We start from the raw sequence: 19,297 nt of genomic DNA on the forward strand, positions 1-19,297 counted from the left end.
TGAAAGAGACCGAAGGGGTTGCGAGCACCCATATGCTTGAATGTTATGTATGTATGTATGGTATGTGGTATTTTGGGGGAACTCACTAAGCTTTGTGCTTACAATTTTCAGTTTATGTTTCAGGTACTTCCAGCTCGAAGAGGAAGGGCTCGACCTGATCGCACCGCATCCTCTTATGATTTTCCGCATCACATGATTTTGGGATCTTGCACTCTGATAATATGTTATTATGATATACTCTCGATTATTTTTACATGATTACGGTATGAATAAAATGAATTTAAAAGTGAAAATTCAATTATAATTTTTTGGATGCTACAATTGGCTTTCACGACGTGAGAAAAGGTAGTCTATGCGATTGTTTTTGTCTCGAGGCTACCACGTCGTGACAAAAGCTTGGTCACAACGTGACGACTGGTTGGGAGAATTTTGACTGTTGACTGTTGACTTTGACCGTTAACTTTTTGAACAAGTTTGAATTTAGGTCAATTTGAGTGTTTTGGGCCGTAGTTTAATGATTGGCCCCCAATTTTTGTATTGGTGCCCTGTAGTAATAGTTTTTGGATTTGCGAGAGTTGTGTTATTATCTGCTAGATTGCGAGGTGAGTTTTCTCACTATTCTTTGTACTACAGTATATATCCTTGTGTGTAGGATGTTTGGTATATTGTAGTGATCAGATGATCTGTTATGATTACCTATATTGTTGGCTATTTTCTGTTTGGTTGTTTATGTGCATATGTTGATATGTTGTGGTTGGGTTGAGGCGGTCATGTTTTGTGTTGTAGGCCAAGATATTTGGGTGGTCCAATGTACTGTAGGCCTTGTGAGACGGTCTAGTCAGAATGTAGGCCCAAGGGAGCGGTCCAACTATTGTAGGCCTTGCGAGGCGGGCTAATAAACTGTAGGCTCATGAGTGCATTCATTGTATGTGTATTTTTGTGCGGGGTATTTTGTGGGAACTCATTAAACTTTGACTTACAGTTGTTGACACACATCTTCTTGCTGATATATGTCTTGAGAGACGATATTAATACTTTGATTTTTTTTTTTTTTTGTTACATTTTGGAAGCAATGTTTTATTATTCTATGGATTTTATGAAAATGTCTTTTGAAAATGAAAATTTTTACCGTGGTTTTTGGGATGTTACTTATATCATTGGAAAAAAGCATACACCATTAGGTGTTGGAATAAATTTCATCTATAATCAAATATAATATATACGAACTAAGAGTTCATGCTTAACGAAATCCAATTTCTACTGGGAAAGCCTTGGTGTAGTCAACTATACTTGAGACTTTACAAGCAAGTGGTAGACCGACAATACATATTGCTAATAGCCTGAAGCCCTGAACATAACTCCCGAAAAATCCTTCTAGCTTTGAAGGTTTTCCAAATTACACATTATAAGTATAAGAAATACACCTCCTTTGGGTTTTTCTTTAATAGTGGATGAGTAAGAATCTAACATGGTTTTACATACTAAGATGAATGAAAGTTTGATCATTGTTTTGGGCAAAATTGTTAATACTAGATTTTATTTATAATCATTGTATGTTTGCAAGATCAAGATAGAGTCTTCAAATTTGCTCTGAAATCTCGTTACTATGAACATATGCAACAAAGACATGATTACAAATGGTTTGATGATCTCGTTTTTTTTATAATTAGTCCATAACTATTAAAAAAGTTACATATTATGCCCAAAGTTATAAAATTTGACTTTGGCCCTCGTGTTCTTTAATTTTTATACGTATTTTATTTTCTATCTCCAAATCAAAACTTCAAGCTCTGCCAATGACCATATATGATATGTATGATTTCAAATTGAGTAGACAAATATTTATGCTCTTTATAAAGATGATTATATAATATTTTGAGGATAGAGTTTTTAATCTTATTTAAAGTGTTTAATCTTATTTCTTTAGTCTTTATTTGATAGAAATAAAAAAGAGATATATACAGTAAAGTCCCAATATTTTCATCGATTTGACAAGAAAGTCCTAAACTTTATTTTTTTGACAGTAAAGTCCAAATTACTGGCAGTTTTTGACACTTTTACCATTTTTTCCCGGTTAGCCGGTAATTAGGACTTTTTTGTCAACAAAATAAAAAGTTTAGGACTTTCTTGTCAAATCGTCAATTAAGACTTTACTGTCAAAAAAATAAAGTTTAGGACTTTTTTGTCAAATCATTGAAAATATTGGGACTTTAGTGTATATATAATTTTTTTGGTTAGAAATTTAATGGTATGATACTCTTTAAGCATAAGAGTTATTAAAACCTTCTCTAATCAGCTAGATCCTATTGAAATCCTTTACGTTTGCTTCTTGATAAATCGTTTTTTTAATCTCAACAAACAGACATTGAAAAAAATTGAGATAATCAAGAAAGAAAGAAAGAACCAGGGTTGTGTTGGCTTTTTGCAGTCTCAAAAATGGAGAAATTAGAAACCTAAAAAAACGAAATTGCCCTGGCTTTATACAAACACAAACAACACATGTCTAGTAAAAAAGGTGTGAATGTGGAGAAAGGAAAGAATGACAATTTCGTTTTTTTTTTTGGTTTCTTATTTTTCCATTTTTGGAGTTGCAAAAAGTCAACACTACCCTGGTTCTTTCTTGATTATCTCAATTTTTTTCAATGTCGGTTTCTTGAGATTAAAAAAACGATTTAACAAGAAGCAAAACGTTAAGGATTTCAATACGATCTAGCAGATTAGTGAAGGTTTCAATAACTCTTATGCTTAAAGAGTATCATACCATTAAATTTCTAACCAAAAAAAGTTATATATACACTAAAGTCCCAATATTTTCAACGATTTGACAAAAAAATCCTAAACTTTATTTTTTTGACAGTAAAGTCCTAATTGACGATTTGACAAGAAAGTCCTAAACTTTATTTTTTTGACAAAAAAATCCTAATTACCGGATAACCGAGAAAAAAGGGTAAAAGTATCAAAAACTGCCGGTAATTTGGACTTTACTGTCAAAAAAATAAAGTTTAAGACTTTCTTGTCAAATCGATGAAAATATTAGGACTTTACTGTATATATCCCAATAAAAAATTTCTTAAGTTGAGTATAGTAACTTAAAAAAGAATACAAAATGGTGAAAATAAAAAGAACATCAATAATAATCTGAACTGTTTGAAATGGTATCCGCTTTTAGCTTTAAGGGTGTGTATACGACCATAAATCACAAGCACAATCTCCTCGATTCCCTTTACTCTCATTTTCCTTTCTCCAATATGTTCTTCCCTGCTGTTCCGATTCCATGCCGTTCTTCAATCTAATCAACTTCGGAATCTGCGCAGTTTCTGCGGATCAATTGTGTTTCAGATGGGTAGTAGCAAGAACAGATGGAGATTTACTCTCCTCCGATCACCCACCAATCACAGAAAACCATCACCACCGCCGGAATTCATCTGTCCCATATCCGGTGAGCTAATGGCAGACCCTGTTATAGTTTCCTCCGGCCAAACATTCGAGCGGAATTGCGTCCTCGCGTGTATTTCCCTCTCCTTCAAACCCACCACCTTCCTCGCCACCGTCGACTTCACCACCATCATCCCTAATCTCGCTCTCAAATCCGCCATCATTAATTGGTGTAGGACTAATTCCTTCTTACCGATCCCTCAGCCGATTGATATCCGTTCCGCTTTGAAAATCGTGCAAACGTTAATGAAGGATTCCCCTGATTTCCCGTTAATTCGTTTATCCAGTTGCTTGTCGTCGACATCGGAGGATTCGGTGGTTGCGGCTGCAGCTGACTCGTGTTCCACTACTCCTCTGCCGTTGTTAACAACTCGTCCTTTTTGTTACTCATCTTCTTCATCCTCTGAAATCGACAACTCCATTGAAGAAGATGAAGAAATTTTTTGTAAGCTCAGAAGCGGGTTGACGTCGAATCAGGAAGAAGCAGTGGATTCCTTGAGAAAAATCACACGAATGAAACTGGAATCCCGGATCCATCTCTGTACGCCGAGATTACTCTCGGCGCTCCGGCATCTAATCGTGTCAAAATACTCTTCCGTTCAAGTGAACTCCGTCGCGGCGTTGGTAAACTTATCATTAGAAAACGCGAACAAAGTGAAAATCGTAAGATCAGGAATCGTCCCACCGTTAATCGACGTATTAAGAGGCGGATTCCCGGAGGCACAAGACCATGCCGCCGGCGCGTTATTCAGCTTAGCTCTCGACGATCAGAACAAAACCGCCATCGGCGTTCTTGGCGCTTTACCCCCATTACTCCACGCCCTCCGCTCCGGCTCCGACAGGTCCCGCCATGACTCCGCCTTAGCTCTATACCACTTATCTCTCGTTCAAAGCAACCGTGCAAAGCTGGTGAAACTCGGGTCAGTTCAATTATTTCTAAACATGGTGAAATCCGGTCATATGACTGGTCGGGTCATGTTGGTTCTCGGCAATTTAGCTACCAGCATCGAGGGCCGGGCGGCAATGTTGGACGGAGGCGCGGTGGAATGCTTACTCCGGTTACTGAGTCAGGCAGAATTTGACTCTGAGTCGACTCGAGAATGTTGTTTGGGAGCGTTATATGGGCTGAGTCAAGGCGGGTTGAGGTTCAAAGGGCTTGCAAAAGAGGCCGGAGCCGAAGAATTGCTAATCAAAGAAGAGGAGACAGGGAGTGAACGGTGTAAAGAGAAGGCAAAGAAAATCTTGGAGGTGATGAGACAGAAATATGAGGAGGAAGAGACGGTGGATTGGGAGGCGTTGCTCAATTCCGACGAGTTGACTCGGTCACGATATGAACTTGTTTATGGGAAAGGGTAAACTCGTTTCATAATTGGACATATGTTTTTATGGGCAGTTTTTGGGTTTTGTTTTTTGTGATCATTTTTATGTAATTTGGGGAACCCTTTTGTTTATGTGTGCATAGAAAAAAAAAACATAGTGGTGTAAATAAAGATTTTCAAATGGATTCGGATTGTTGCCCACCCGTTTGAATGTGGTGGTGCTTGGGGTCTCCAAAGTGTCGTAAGACTGCATGCATGCATGCATTCTGAATGAGAATTCACAAGTGAGGTCTAATGTTTCGGTTATAAGTTGTATGGAGAATTCATAATTGAGGTCTTGGGTTATAGTTGTAAAGAATTGAAAATTCACAAGTGAGGTATGATGATGTTCAGGGTATAGTCAGTCGTATAAGAAAATTCATCAGTGTGGTGTCTTATGTTCAAGTCCAAACATCAACTTCTTGCTTTTGGGATATTCTAATTTATCTTCTTTGTGTTGGTTGTGTGGCTGGGTGATGGAAACACTAAGAAGTGGTATTTGAATTTGTGGTTGAGTTATAATTGTCACTGATGCGGGTTGTAATACAAGGGTCTAGTTTGATAGTGTTAAGCATTTAGTTTAATTTGTTCATATTTATGTGTTAATAATTTGAAGCTAATGTGACAAAGTTTTGAGTTTTCTTTAGAAAACTTAATAAATGTACCATGTTTGATATATAATTTTAAATATTCTTTTAGGCAAATAATGAGTCATTTACATATGGGTGCCGATTGGTAGTAACATGTCTCGAATTAAAAGTTGAGATTCTCTTTCGAAAAGTTCAATAACAAGTTAAGTTAAGTAGTTCGAATGTGAAAATGTTATCAATTGGTTATTGGTGGTATTACTTTAGATATAAGAAATAGTAAATTACATGAATAGTTCTTAATTTGTGCGTTTGGTCCCTAACTTATTATTTTAACTCGGAGGTTCATACTATTTGCTTTTGTTACACACTTGGTCCCTACTATTTGTTTTTGTTATACGTTTGGTCTCTCTCTTACCTAAAAAGACTATTATTTAAATAGAAAAAATGATAGGTAGGTAAGGTAAAGTGAGAGGATGGGTTTAGGGTGTGTTTATTTAAATAAATTAAAAAATCAAAGGGAATATAGTCTTTTTAAATAAGACAGGGACCAAACGCGTAACAAAAACAAACAGTAGAGACCTTCCGAGTTAAAAAAATAAGTTAGGGACCAAACGTGCAAATTACCCTAAACCACAGGGACCATTCGTATAATTTACACTAAAAAAAGACAGGAAAAAAACCTTGAAATTTAAGATTGACAAAACTTCAAAAATGGTCCCTGTGGTTTTCGAAAATATCAAGTTTGGTCCCTAATTTACAAAAACCTCACGGATCGTCCCTATGGTTTCAAAACTTTTAACATCTGGTCCTTTCGGTTAACTCCGTTACCATTTAGCCGTTAAGTCATGAACATTTTTGTCATTTCACTACATAGGGACCATTTATGAGGTATTCAATTATTTTTTTTTAAATAAATAAATAAATAAATAATATTTAATAAGCAAGGGGTCCCCCCTCACACTCTCTCTCTCTCTCTCTCTCTCTCTCTCACATACTTACGATTCCACACGGTAGCCCTACCTTCCGCCATAAAACCACCACTGCCATCACCTCCTTCCCCACCGGAAACCACAACCCAGCCACCCCTCTTCCATCCCGTTTGACCACTCAAACCCACCCTCAAATACAACCACTTATTGCCTTCCATTCACGTTTTTCTACCGCCCTTCCCATTTTCCTTCATTATCGAGAAACACCAACATCCCCAAGGGTGGTGTTGCTGTTGTTGTAACCCAAACACCTTATCGAGTGTGGCCAGTTCGAATTGAGAGCCAATCTTCTTCTCCAGGTGTGAAATTATACACTTTTAGTTTTGTGAAGGAACATTTCTTTCAGGTGTTTCATCGAGCTCCTGGAGTGCATTGTTCTCTTCCTTCATTTTCTAATTTATTTAGTAAGAGTGATCACCATTGGAAGCATACAATTCCAATTTTCTGTCCAGAGACATCCAATTCAGCAAATAGATGAACATGTATAGATATGAGAATAAGAAATTAAGGAGTTTGAATTAAAATAAGGGAAAATTGTAAGAGACTTGGATACATGCATGATGAATCATAGGTGCTTTGCTTATCCATTATCATTCCCTTTACCTGATCCCACTCCTCACATTCTTGTGCTTCTTAGTCCTCTACCAATCCTCCCAAGATCCTTCTAGAAAAGGTAATTTTGCATTGTAAATCGATTGAAGCAGTAGAACGTGGTGGTGGCGGCTGGAATCATGGTGGCATCAGCAAATGGTGGCTGTAGTGGTGGCCGGAGGTTGCTCCGGTTGCCTTTCTTGCTTCCTTCTTGCTTCTGCTCAGCGGGGATGACGAGAGGGAAGAGCGATGGACGATGGCAGATGGTAGGTGGTCAGAGTAGGGGTGTTGCAACAGTCACTGTGGTGGCGGTGGTGTTTTGCCAATGGTGGGTGGTAGCTCTGCTGCCCGGTTATTTTAGCATCTGGCGATTCACGACGAGAAGGTTGCAATGTTGATGGCAGTGGAAGTGGGTTAATATGGTCCTTTATTATTTTGGCGGAGAGAGAGAGAGAGAGACAGAGAGAGAGAGAGAGGGGGTGGGTGGGTGGGACCCCTTGCATATTAAATATTATTTATTTATTTTAAAAAAAAGTAATTGAATACCTCATAAATGGTCACTGTGTAGTGAAATGACAAAAATGCCCTTGACTTAACGGTTAAATGGTAACGGAGTTAGCCGAAATGACCAAATGTTAAAAGTTTTGAAACCATAGGGACGATCCGTGAGGTTTTTGTAAATTAGGGACCAAACTTGATATTTTTGAAAACCACAGGGATCATTTTTGAAGTTTTGTCTTTAAGATTTGATTAGGTAAAATAAACTTTTATATATATATATATATATATATATATATATAGGGTTAGGTTCATGTGAGACAAATGAATTTTGTGAGACGTGGGGACAAGATATTAATCATTTATTTAGTTTGATCAATGGCTGAGATTAAACCATTATATCTAAAAAAGGAGACAATGTCATTTTTGAAATATTCATAAACTTCCTGATTAACTCAAAAACACGGAGGGGTAGAAATGTAAATTTTCACTCAAAATGAACAAATATTGTTTTCTCCTTCTCCATGACGTTTCTTTCATTCTTCCTCCCAAAAATTCTTCTAGATCAAAATTTCTTTCATCTTATTCAACAAAAACCTGATATCGATCCAAATCATCTACAAATCTTTTTAATTTCATTCCATAAAACCCTAGAAATCTATATATTTGTCTAGAAATTGAAACAAAAACCCTAAATCAGATTCGTACCGATCTACCTCGAATCCGACTAAAATACTTCGTTTTCTAGCTTTCTTACCCAACATCTATCATCAGGAACGACTTCTTCAACACATTCTAATTCAGATTCTACAACTAAACCCCTAGAAAGCTGATAATGATCTGATTTTGAATCGCATGACTCTGATTCGGGTTTTATATCGTCAATATCATCAAAAATACGCCAATGTGATCTGATTCAGCTTTGAATCTAAATAATATTTCAGGTATTTAGAATATGATTTGATTTTTGAAGTTCGTTTTTTTAATTTTTTAGTCGATCTAGTAAAAATTGAGTAAAATAGTGTTTGATAACTTGATATTCTAGATATTTTGAGTTTATAAGTCAAATGTTGCTTCTTAATTTGATTCCAAAAGTTATTTTGTTTGATTAAGTTGATGATGTAGTAAAAATTTAGTATGATAGTTTTTGATAACTTGATATTCTAGGTATTCTGGCTTTGTAAGTCAAATGTTACTTCCTAATTTGATTTCAGGTGTTATTTTGTTTGAGTAATTAGATGATCTTGTAAAAATAATTTAGTAAAATTATGTTTGATGAGTTAATATTCTTGGTATTATAATTTGATAAGTCATATGTTAGTTCATAATTTGGTTTAAGATGCTTTACTAATCAATCAGACTTTACTTTCTAATTTGATAAGACAAAGCTAATTCATGTACTCATATATTGGTCTTGCTTTACGGTGTAAAATTAATGTTTTTATGTATAATATTCTAAGTTTTCTTTTATCATAACTTATGTATAATCAAAGGAATAATTCATGTCATACTTTATTAGTAGAGTGAAATGATGTTGATTAATATTAAAATTTTATAGTTTAGGCTTTATGATATCAATATTGTAGTATTGTATATATTTTGATGCATATCAGTTAACAAGAATGACCAAGTTAAGAGCAAAACGTGTTGAATAATTTTAGTTTATGGTACTTAACGTGAATTTTCTTGTTTTTTTTTTCTAATAAAATTATGGTATATGTTTTGATGTAGATCAAATGACAAGAATGACTCATTCAATATCAAAACATGTTGTTATACTAAAATTAAGAAAATTAATGATACATAGCTCATTGTCAGAATGTGAAAGGAAAGAAACGACAAAGGTGTAACATTAAGCACAATAATATATATGGATATTTGACTTGTAGTATTCTAACATAACTTATTATGAAGTGTTATATTCTACTTTTCATTAAGTTGATCATTCTAAAAAATGTATAAAATTTTGATATTTGATTTTATATTAGGTTGTGAAAACAATGCATTGATTTTATTTTTTTATTTTAACAAAGTTTGGTATATGTTTTGATGTAGATCAAATAAGAAAAAGAAGCTAAGGAATTTGGAAATCTTGATAAAGAAACTTGGAGCAAGACGATGATGAAAGGGATCGATGCAAAGAACGCACTGAAAGGGATATTAAAGTAGATTTGTTGAAAATTTGGAAATATGTGGTTGTGAAAGACATTCATACATTTTCTCTCTTATAGTTTATGTATTTTAAACAAAGTGTGTATGGACAATAGTTATTTTTTGAATGGTTAAATGGCTGATCAATATTTAGTTGAACATTATGTATTGTTGGAAATATGATTTGTAAAAATTTAGAATAAGATTTATATGTTAATATTGATAAAAGAAAATCATATTTACTTTGAATGATACATTTTGTTTTTCTTATTAGGACATCATGGTTGTCAATAGAATATTCTTTTAGAATAACATTATACGTGTCTGTATATATATAAAATATTCTATGTATAGTATTCTAATATTAAAATACAATATTTTAAAATTATGCATTAACATGTAAAATGAACTTATATTTAATATGTTATTGTTACAACATCATGGTTATCGATAGAATATTATGACAGAATAATATTATAAGTTTATATATGTAGAATATTCTGGTAGAATAAATTTATATATTGTTTGTTTTCATATGTATATAGATAATGATTTTTAGAATAGTAAATATTTTAAAATTAATATACATATGTACAATATTCTAATATAGTAATTTTATGAGACCTTCAACATATTGTTAATGTTAATAGGATCTTCCACGTATTACATGAGTTTTAAATTAATGTGTATATACATAATAATATGTTGCTTGTTTTCATAAGTTACATGTACAATATTCTAATATTATAATGTTTCAAGATTATTTGACTTCCATGTAGAATATTCTAATAGAACAATGTCTAATTAAACTTAGATTTTTTTAGCACTCATTAACATGCTATTATTCTAGTTATTCTAGATGTTCACTATTTAATATTTTGTTGTTAAGATGTAATAATCCGAAATTCTATGTAATATTCTGTTATTAAAGTGTAATATTATAAAATTAATTGTAATGTGTAAAATCAACTTATATAATGTAAGATTCTAGTATTATAAATCTATGTTTGATAACTTGATATTATAAATATTCTGATTTGACGAATTATTTTGTTAGAAATTACTTGCATTAATCTTTTTGCTAAAGTAATTTATAATGTTTTGATAGTGTTTGATATACTATGAAGTAACGTGAAATATTATGAAATTATGTGTCATATTATAATTTTAGACATTCTGAATTTATTGGAGACAACTTGCTTCAAATATTTTTGTTAAATAATATGTAATATATGATTTTAGACAATCTATTTTTGTTGGAAACAACTTTTTTTTGAATCTTTTTGTGAAGTATTGTGATAGTGCTTGATTAACAATAAAGTAATGTGAAATATTCTAAAATTAGGTGTCATTCTAATTTTAGAATATGTAATATTCTAAAATTGAAAATTAATGTAATAATAATGTTCTTAATTTAATTATTAATGTGTTTTTTTATTAAGGTATAACTTTCATAATATTGTTATTGAATTATTAATATCAACATTAATTTTGTTTATGTAGATAAATTGAATAAAATGACAAAATCAAAAGTCAAAAGAGTCAGATGAAACTAAATCAAATGATCTTGATGAGTAGAAAAACACTGATAATTTAAAAACTACATTTTAAGTTTGTACCATAAAACTCTATCACATGTTGGCAACTTATAAAATCTATTACATATTCATCAATATCGACACTTATAGTTAAATATTTTTAGCTTGGAATATTTAAGTTCCTTTCAAGTTGTGTTTTATAAGCTAAAACTATCTGCAACCAGAAATTAAAGAATTGCTAGAATCGAGTATGGATTACATAACCAAAGATTTGAAAATGAAGTCAATGCGTCATAACAAATGTAATTGATAATACAACAGAATACTATATTATGTAATGTAATTGATCATACAACACACCATGTAAACATTAGTAAAAAAATAATCTAAATCTAATAATCTTTTTCCATACAACCCTTTACCGCACAAGAATAATTAATATTGCTAAAAGAGACATATCTAACCTTTTTTGTTTTAAAGAAAAAAAGATTTAAAAAAAAACTATGGTAATGATCATATTCTAGAAACATATTTAAGAGCATCCTGTATTTTCTTTAGCACAACCCTTCCCTGCAAGTTAACAAGAGCATATTAAAAAAAACTTGGCTAAAAAGACATCACCAACATTATGTTTGAAGAAAAGAAGTATAGTTAAAAAATATGATAAATTAGTAAGAGTAGTCAACATGACATTGTTTTAGACCAACGGTGATTCATATTTTGGAAATATACTTATATTCTTAAAAAAAGTCTTTTATTGTGGGAAGTCGGAATGATACATCAGACCCTTTGTTCATTCATGATTTTTATCAAGGAGGAATGCATGTATAGTTTAAAGATATTTTTCCTCTTTGTTGACTTTTTTTATGAAAAATCACATCTTGATGCATACTCTATATACCACTTAATACCATTACTAATTTCTTTAAAAGTTTTACCTATAAGAGGTATCAAACTAGATTCAATATCTGGAATCTAAAACAAAGAACCATCAGATCCAATGAATCGTTTTCAAGAATTAGATTATGCTGCAACATTATAACATTGAACTACAAAAAAGAATATACCACCATCTTAATATATAAACAGAATAATGTGAATTTAATCATAAAACACCACAATTTAGCATGTACATGTTATCATAATTGATATTAATACATGTATGTTTAATATTCTATAAGAATAATATGCAGTAACATGAACTTATCAACAAGATGATGTTAATGAAAAACAAACATTGAAACATACAACAAATTGCTGAAAAACATATTGACTGAATACAATTACAAAATTAAACCTTGAAACAGATGATCTATTGTTAAATAACACATTCTAGGTTAACTTGTGTTATAGGTTAAACAGATTCAATCAATCAATATGATGTTGATTGCTAAAATCACGAATCAAACCTAGATGAATTAGGGAATCGCTAGTCACTTGAAGATTCAATCATCTTATGCTAATAGGTCAAACACATAATATGATACACGCAAGTAACATTAAAAATTGAATCTTGTTGTTCTAGGTTAAATAGAAGTAACAATAAAAGTTATGAAAATTCAAACCTTGAACAACTGATAAAATCACGATACAAAATAATAAATCACAGCTTGAAAGAGCGTAAACAGTTGTTGAAGATGAAGATTAACATAAATCACTAAACACTTAAACCTCTACCTTGGACGAAAATTGATGATCACAAACCTAAAAGTCAATCACAATCTTGGGATGAATTGTTGATGTCGATATATGTAAATCAACCTCAATAAGTTAGATTATCACATGAAAATGTAGAAGAACGAAGAAGATGAACTCCAAAATCACAAAAACCGCAAATTTAATGCTTGTGATTTCGACAGGTAAGGATCATTGATCGACCGGCGAATGGCGATCTCCAATACCAAGGCGAACTAGTAGAAAGAAGTGAATATTTTAGGAGAGGAAGATTAATTACATAAATATGAATATTAAGGAATATTGATCGCATAGGAGCGCTGATTTTGGTAGAAGAATCAAAGCAGATGAGGATGTTCTTGATGACATGAACATGACGTTAATAATCTATCAGATCTGGTGAAGATGTTATATTTAACCTAATGACTAATCTGCCCCTAATTAACTAATCAGTTAGATTAATTAGTGTTAATCCCCTTTTTTTATAAGCCACAAGATCAAATTTGATTAAAGGCTAAAATTTGGTCCCCATGTCTCACAAAATATAGGTGGTCTCAAATGAATCTCTACATACATACATATATATATATATATATATATATATATATATATATATATATATATATATATATAACATTTTAAATTGATGTCTTCGTTTATTCAACGATATCTTTTTACTCCAAATATTAAAGTCTCCTGTCATAAATACATATTTCCTCCTTGATATGTCTCCAAACAAGTAATAATCAAAACAATAAGCTTTGTTCTATCTTATGCTATACTCTAACAAATTAAATTTACCAAGCACAATTAAACCTTCAGTTTGGATGATATGATGTAATTCTTGGCCTATCAGTATCAGTCAGATCCAATAAAACCCTAAAAATATAATTAAAAATTTAATCACAATTGAAGATCTAAATGATAAAACATTAAAGTTGAAAAAGTAAAGTTTGCCTGTTTCTATTCTTGCTAGTAGGATGATGATTTTGTGAGTGAGTTTGCCAAACAAAGTCGCCTACTCGTCGTTAAGAAGGGGTAGAGGTGCGCAGACGAACAAAAAAAAATGTTTTTTCCTTCGTGTTGCAAGTTATTTGTTCAATTGTTTGTGGTAACAAAACAATTAAACAAACATCGTCCAAACCCTCTTTATTTACATTAATTGCTTTGTTTACATTACTTGGGGTAAGGTATTTACCGATAATAGATGGGCTCATTAGGTTAAGTTGCATAATCACATTTATTTATATGCATGGTATGTAAAAAAAATATCACTTCTATTAAATAGTTGAGGGGTAGCACGTGCTACCCCTACCAACCAGGTAAGTTCGCCACTGATGTTGTGTAGCATGAGATTTAGAACAGGAAAAACGGATCGAAATCGGAACCTTAGAACTGAAATATGTAAATAAAGAATGATTATCTCCAGGTTCTGGATATTCTGGGTTTCGGGTCTTTCGGGTCCGGGTAAATCGGGTTTAAGAACCAAAAATATGTTAGGAACCAGAACCAGTTTTAGGGGTCAGAACCGGTTTCTGTGAAAATTTTAAAACATGAATATCTCATTCGTTTGAAGTCTTATTGGGATGATTTTTTTCCAAAGTGTAGTATATAGTTTTTACATGATTTTAGACTATAATTTTGTCATTTTTGGGTTTATATTAATTGACTTACAGTCTCTCAAAGTTGGGATATAAAAGCTGGAAATTTTATGGTTTTCAGTTTTTTATTTTTTATTTTTTTTTTTTTTTGTGATAGTTTTGAAATATGCATATCTCATTCGTTTGAAGTCGGATTGGCATGTGGTTTTTTTCCAGAGTGTAGTTTATAGTTTTTACATGATTTTAGACTATAATTTTATCATTTTTGGGTTTATATTCATTGAATTATAGTCTCTCAAAGTCGAGATATCAAAGCTGGAAATATTATGTTTTTCAGCTTTCTTTGTATTTTGTGACAGTTTTAAAAAAATGCACATCTAATTCGTCTGAAGTCGTAATAGCATTCGGTTTTCTCCAAAGTGTAGTATAGAGTTTGTACATGATTTTAGACCATAATTTTGTCATTTTTGGTTTCATATTCATTGATTTATAGTCTCCCAAAGTCGGAATATCAAAGCTGCGATTTTTTTTTTCAATTTTATTTTTGTATTCTGTGAAATTTTAAAACATGCATATCTAATTCGTTTGAAGTCGAATTATCATGAGGTTTTTTGCAATGTTGTTTAGAATTTGTACATGATTGTAAACTATAATTTTATTATTTTTGGTTTAATATTCAATGCCTTATAATCCCTCGAAGTTGGGATATCAAAGTTGAAAATTTTCAATTTTCAACCACTAAGTAATTACCAAAAAATTCTGGTTTTTCCGGGTTTTCCGATTCTAGACCCACTTTACTCGATTCCATCCGATCCACTTTGATATTTTCGGGTTTTTTTGGTTCTAGACCCACTTTACCCCTTAAGTAATTACCAAAAAATTTTGGTTCTCTTGGGTTTTCCGGTTCTAGACCCACTTTAATCGGTTCCATCCGATCCACTTTGATATTTTCGGATTTTCCGTTTCTAGACTCACTTTACTCTGTACCTTACCCGGAACCGAACCGGAACCGGTTCCTATATATCGGTCCAATTTCCAATCCTACAAAATCTCGTTAACCAGTTCCCTGGTTTTTTGGGTCCGGGTCTACCGGTCTGGGTTTGGACCCACTCTCATCCCTAGTATTGTGGCCATTTATTTATTGTCTTTGTTTAAAATGCCCGCTAAAGTTAGGTCAAGATTTTGGAACCGAATAGAGCCTTTATTATTTTTTTTTTGGGGGGGGGGGGGGGGGGTTGGGAGGGAGGGAGGAGTGTTGAGTTAGATGAAAAAAAAGATTGGTTGGGTTAAGTGGTCTTTGGTTTTGGCCTCTAAATTGCATGGGGGTCTGAGAATCGGTAATCTTTCGGCTTCTAATGATGTCATTTTGTTAAAATATTTATAGAGGTTTGTCAATAATCTGAATGTTTATGGGTTAGATTAGTCAAATTGATCCACGGTGGCTCCAGAGGCGTTTGATCTTGGTCTTTGTCGGGGTTAAAGGTGTGTGGTCACAAATTGTTGACTCGGTTTTGAAGTTACACGACTATCAAATTATCCCATTATCTACTTTGAACAAAGCACTTTGTGACAGAAAAATACTTTATTTTTGAAGGAAGTGTGGGTAGGAAATTCTTTTTTAAAGGAGATGTTTCACAGCTTGCGACTCTAGAAGCAAGCCTGGAAATTGATATTGATTGCTTTATTGATGAGAGCAAGAGAATAATGTTTGGAAATGGAGGTGGCGTCATCAATGGGGGAGATGTCCAAATTTCAATCAAAATTTGCTACCAAGTGATTTATTGCTTGATGTGAAGTTCTTCGAGCGTTATGATAATTAGGTTTGAAATTTTCTAGAGTTTGTTGTTAGGGATGCTCAGGTTTTCTTTGATTACAACTCTTTGCCTTTTATTACCGACACACAATTTGGAATACTTTGATTCCCATCAAGGTGAACATTTTTCGTTGGCAAGTTTTATTGAATTGACTTCCTACTAAGGATAATCTAGTAAGTCGTGGTCTCGATGTCTCATGCTCTTTATTTTCAATTTGCAACACTAAGTTGGAAGCTTTGAATCATGGTCTTCTTTAGTGCGAGGTTGCTAGCCCTATTACTATGAAGTGTTGCGTGGATTTGTCTGCTATTACTTTGCTTGGTGATTTCTCGACTTTGTCGGGCTCTTTGTTGTTTTCATCAGCCCGCAATTGCATTCTTGATGCTATTGTGGCAACAATGTAGTGGAATCTATGAAATTTCATGAACAAATTTGTGTTGATAGTACGCGAACTAGAAATGATACGGTTTTTAGTAATATTGTTGTCAATATTTGGAATGCTTTGCTCCATAACCCCATTTTGATTTTGATGTAATTGTTTTGTTTTTTGCTCTAGCTCCTTGCTAGTGGCTAACTTTTTTGTTTAATTTATTATTTTTTTTTATAAAATTTGTCTATTCCAAAAAAATCAAATAATAATGAGCCGAATGATGCTATAAATGACATATTTGGTATCAAAATTTTAAAATATGATTAAAATATTAAAAGTTCTCTATCTAAGATTGTACAATGAAAATTCTAAATCTATCTGCAATTTACATTACAAAAAAAAGGTAAAACCAAAAAATAATTAAAATTAAAAAAAAAATTCTACTTGACACCAAAAGTTGGAAATTAAACTGGAGAATTGGACTAAAACGAGTAACCAAAAAACAAGCTTACCTGTACGAGTTGCAACTCTTCCTAAATCTAATCGGGTCTGGTGACATAACAACCTAGGCTTAATCAGTTCGGTGGGCCGGTCCAAATCTTGATAAATCGACGCTCAAATAAGCGAGCACCACCTTTGGACAAAAAAAAGTTTTTGGGTGCTATTTGTTGAGATATAGTCAATGGCATCATAGTTTCTAACGGAAACAATATCCAACTTGTTGAAAACATGAGGATAAAAGACTTAAATCCATTCATCATCTTACGCTTGAAATATTTAACAATTATATATATATATATATATATATATATATATATATATATATATATATATATATATATATATATATATATATATATATATATATATATATATATATATATATATATATATACTAGCCGTTTACCCGCGTCAAGCGACGGATGTGATAATGGTGGTTGAATGCTGAAAGATGAATTAAACCCTAGAGATGGAAATGTCAGCGATATATATCCAAGATTTGTGAACATAAATTGCGAGATTTGGGGAAATACGGAGATAAGGAATGAACCAGATCAAAATAGCCTAAGAATAGGAATAAGAGATTTGACATTTTCAACTATTGATCATATGTACTCTACTCTTTTTGTAATGCATAAATTGATTGTACAAATGCATTGTATGTTTGTACGACTTAAAATTCAGCATTTGACCAAAAATGTTTTATAAGATAATTAAGATATATATATATATATATATATATATATATATATATATATATATATATATATATATATATATATATATATATATATATATATATATATTCTAACTTAATTTTGTTTCGCAATTATGAAACCATTCAAAGGAAAATAGCACAAAAGCTAACAAGTTTACATCAAAATTTTAATTTGATATTGTGTTTTTTTTTTGTCTTAAATTTGACATCAACTTTTTCAATTTGTTACAATTCTGACTTGAGGGAAAATAACACAAAATTTACCAACTTTACACCAAAATTTTAATTGAACACATTTTTTTTGTCTCACATTTGACACTGTGTTTTCCAAGTTGTTAAAATTTTGATCATTTGACCGGTCAAATTGTCAGAATTGTAACAAACTAGACAACTCAATGTAAAATTTAAGACAAAAAAAAAACAATGTGAAATTACAATTTTGATGTAAATTCGGCTAATTTTGTGCTATTTTCACTACATTATAACTTAATTTGTTTTCTTGGAGTCTGTGGGTGCTCTAATTTAATCACTGCCTTGATTTTTTTTATTGATATAAATTTATACATTCTTTAAACACAATGCATCTTAAGAATTGAGCTTCTTATAAGTTGTAACCAAACTTCACATTTGGAAATTGTTAGGTGCAATTTGTGCACCTTTTTTGCACGCCTTTTAGTCTCTTTCATGCATCTATTTAGCATATTTGTTCTTCCTTTTTCTTGCATTTCATCATATTCATGTTAGTCTTTAGAACAACCTTATTTTCACACTTTCATGTCTTTATAAGGTAAACCGGATATTTGAACGTGCTTTGGGAGGTGTCGGGATGCATTGGTGAAGAATTCGGGATGATCGGGCGAAGAGCGGAAAAGTTGGAAAAATGAAGTTTGGAATTGCAGTCAGAGGGGTACACGGGGCGTGTTGGATTTACACTATAAAAGGAGCACGGGCCGTGTTGACCAGAAAAGGGGGTTTTTTACTACACTGAACACGACCCGTGTTGATTTGTTCTATTTTGACACGGGCCGTGTTCGACCCAAAAACTGCCTTTTGACAGTTTTTCCTATTTTTCATATCACGAGAATTAGGTCATTTTTAGACGCACACATGATACCAGAGCACATTGGGTGAATGAATTTCGAAGGTTTTTGCAAGGATTTAATCGGTTATCATTTGGAAACATTATTTCCCTTAATTGTAAGTTGTAATTGCACATCATTTCCATCTTTACAACTTGCGATTTTGTTCTAGCCATGTGTCGCTAGAACCCTAGTTTATCCAACTTCATGTTTTGACTTCTTGGTTGTGATTTCAATCATATGACTTGATGTTTGCTTTTGATTTCTATCTAGTGACATTGATTTTGCTTCAATTGAATGTTTGATTCTAAATGTCATTCTTATTGACCATTTGAATTAGGGTTAGGTCATTCAAGTTATTCATTTTGCAAAATCCGTAATTGTTTTATG

At 32.3% G+C, this 19,297-nt stretch overlaps 1 protein-coding gene across 1 annotated transcript; it reads left to right on the forward strand.

Moving 5' to 3' along the window:
* The first annotated feature begins 3,186 nt into the window (after window positions 1-3,186).
* On the forward strand, window positions 3,187-5,321 carry LOC111891772 (U-box domain-containing protein 40). The gene has a single exon (XM_023887837.3). It carries the CDS (start codon window positions 3,340-3,342, stop codon window positions 4,789-4,791), a length of 1,452 nt encoding a protein of 483 aa, XP_023743605.1. The 5' UTR covers window positions 3,187-3,339; the 3' UTR covers window positions 4,792-5,321.
* Window positions 5,322-19,297: the final 13,976 nt, after the last annotated feature.

This window comes from Lactuca sativa, chromosome 4, assembly GCF_002870075.4.
Source record: "Lactuca sativa cultivar Salinas chromosome 4, Lsat_Salinas_v11, whole genome shotgun sequence".
Classification (NCBI taxonomy): Eukaryota; Viridiplantae; Streptophyta; class Magnoliopsida; order Asterales; family Asteraceae; genus Lactuca; species Lactuca sativa.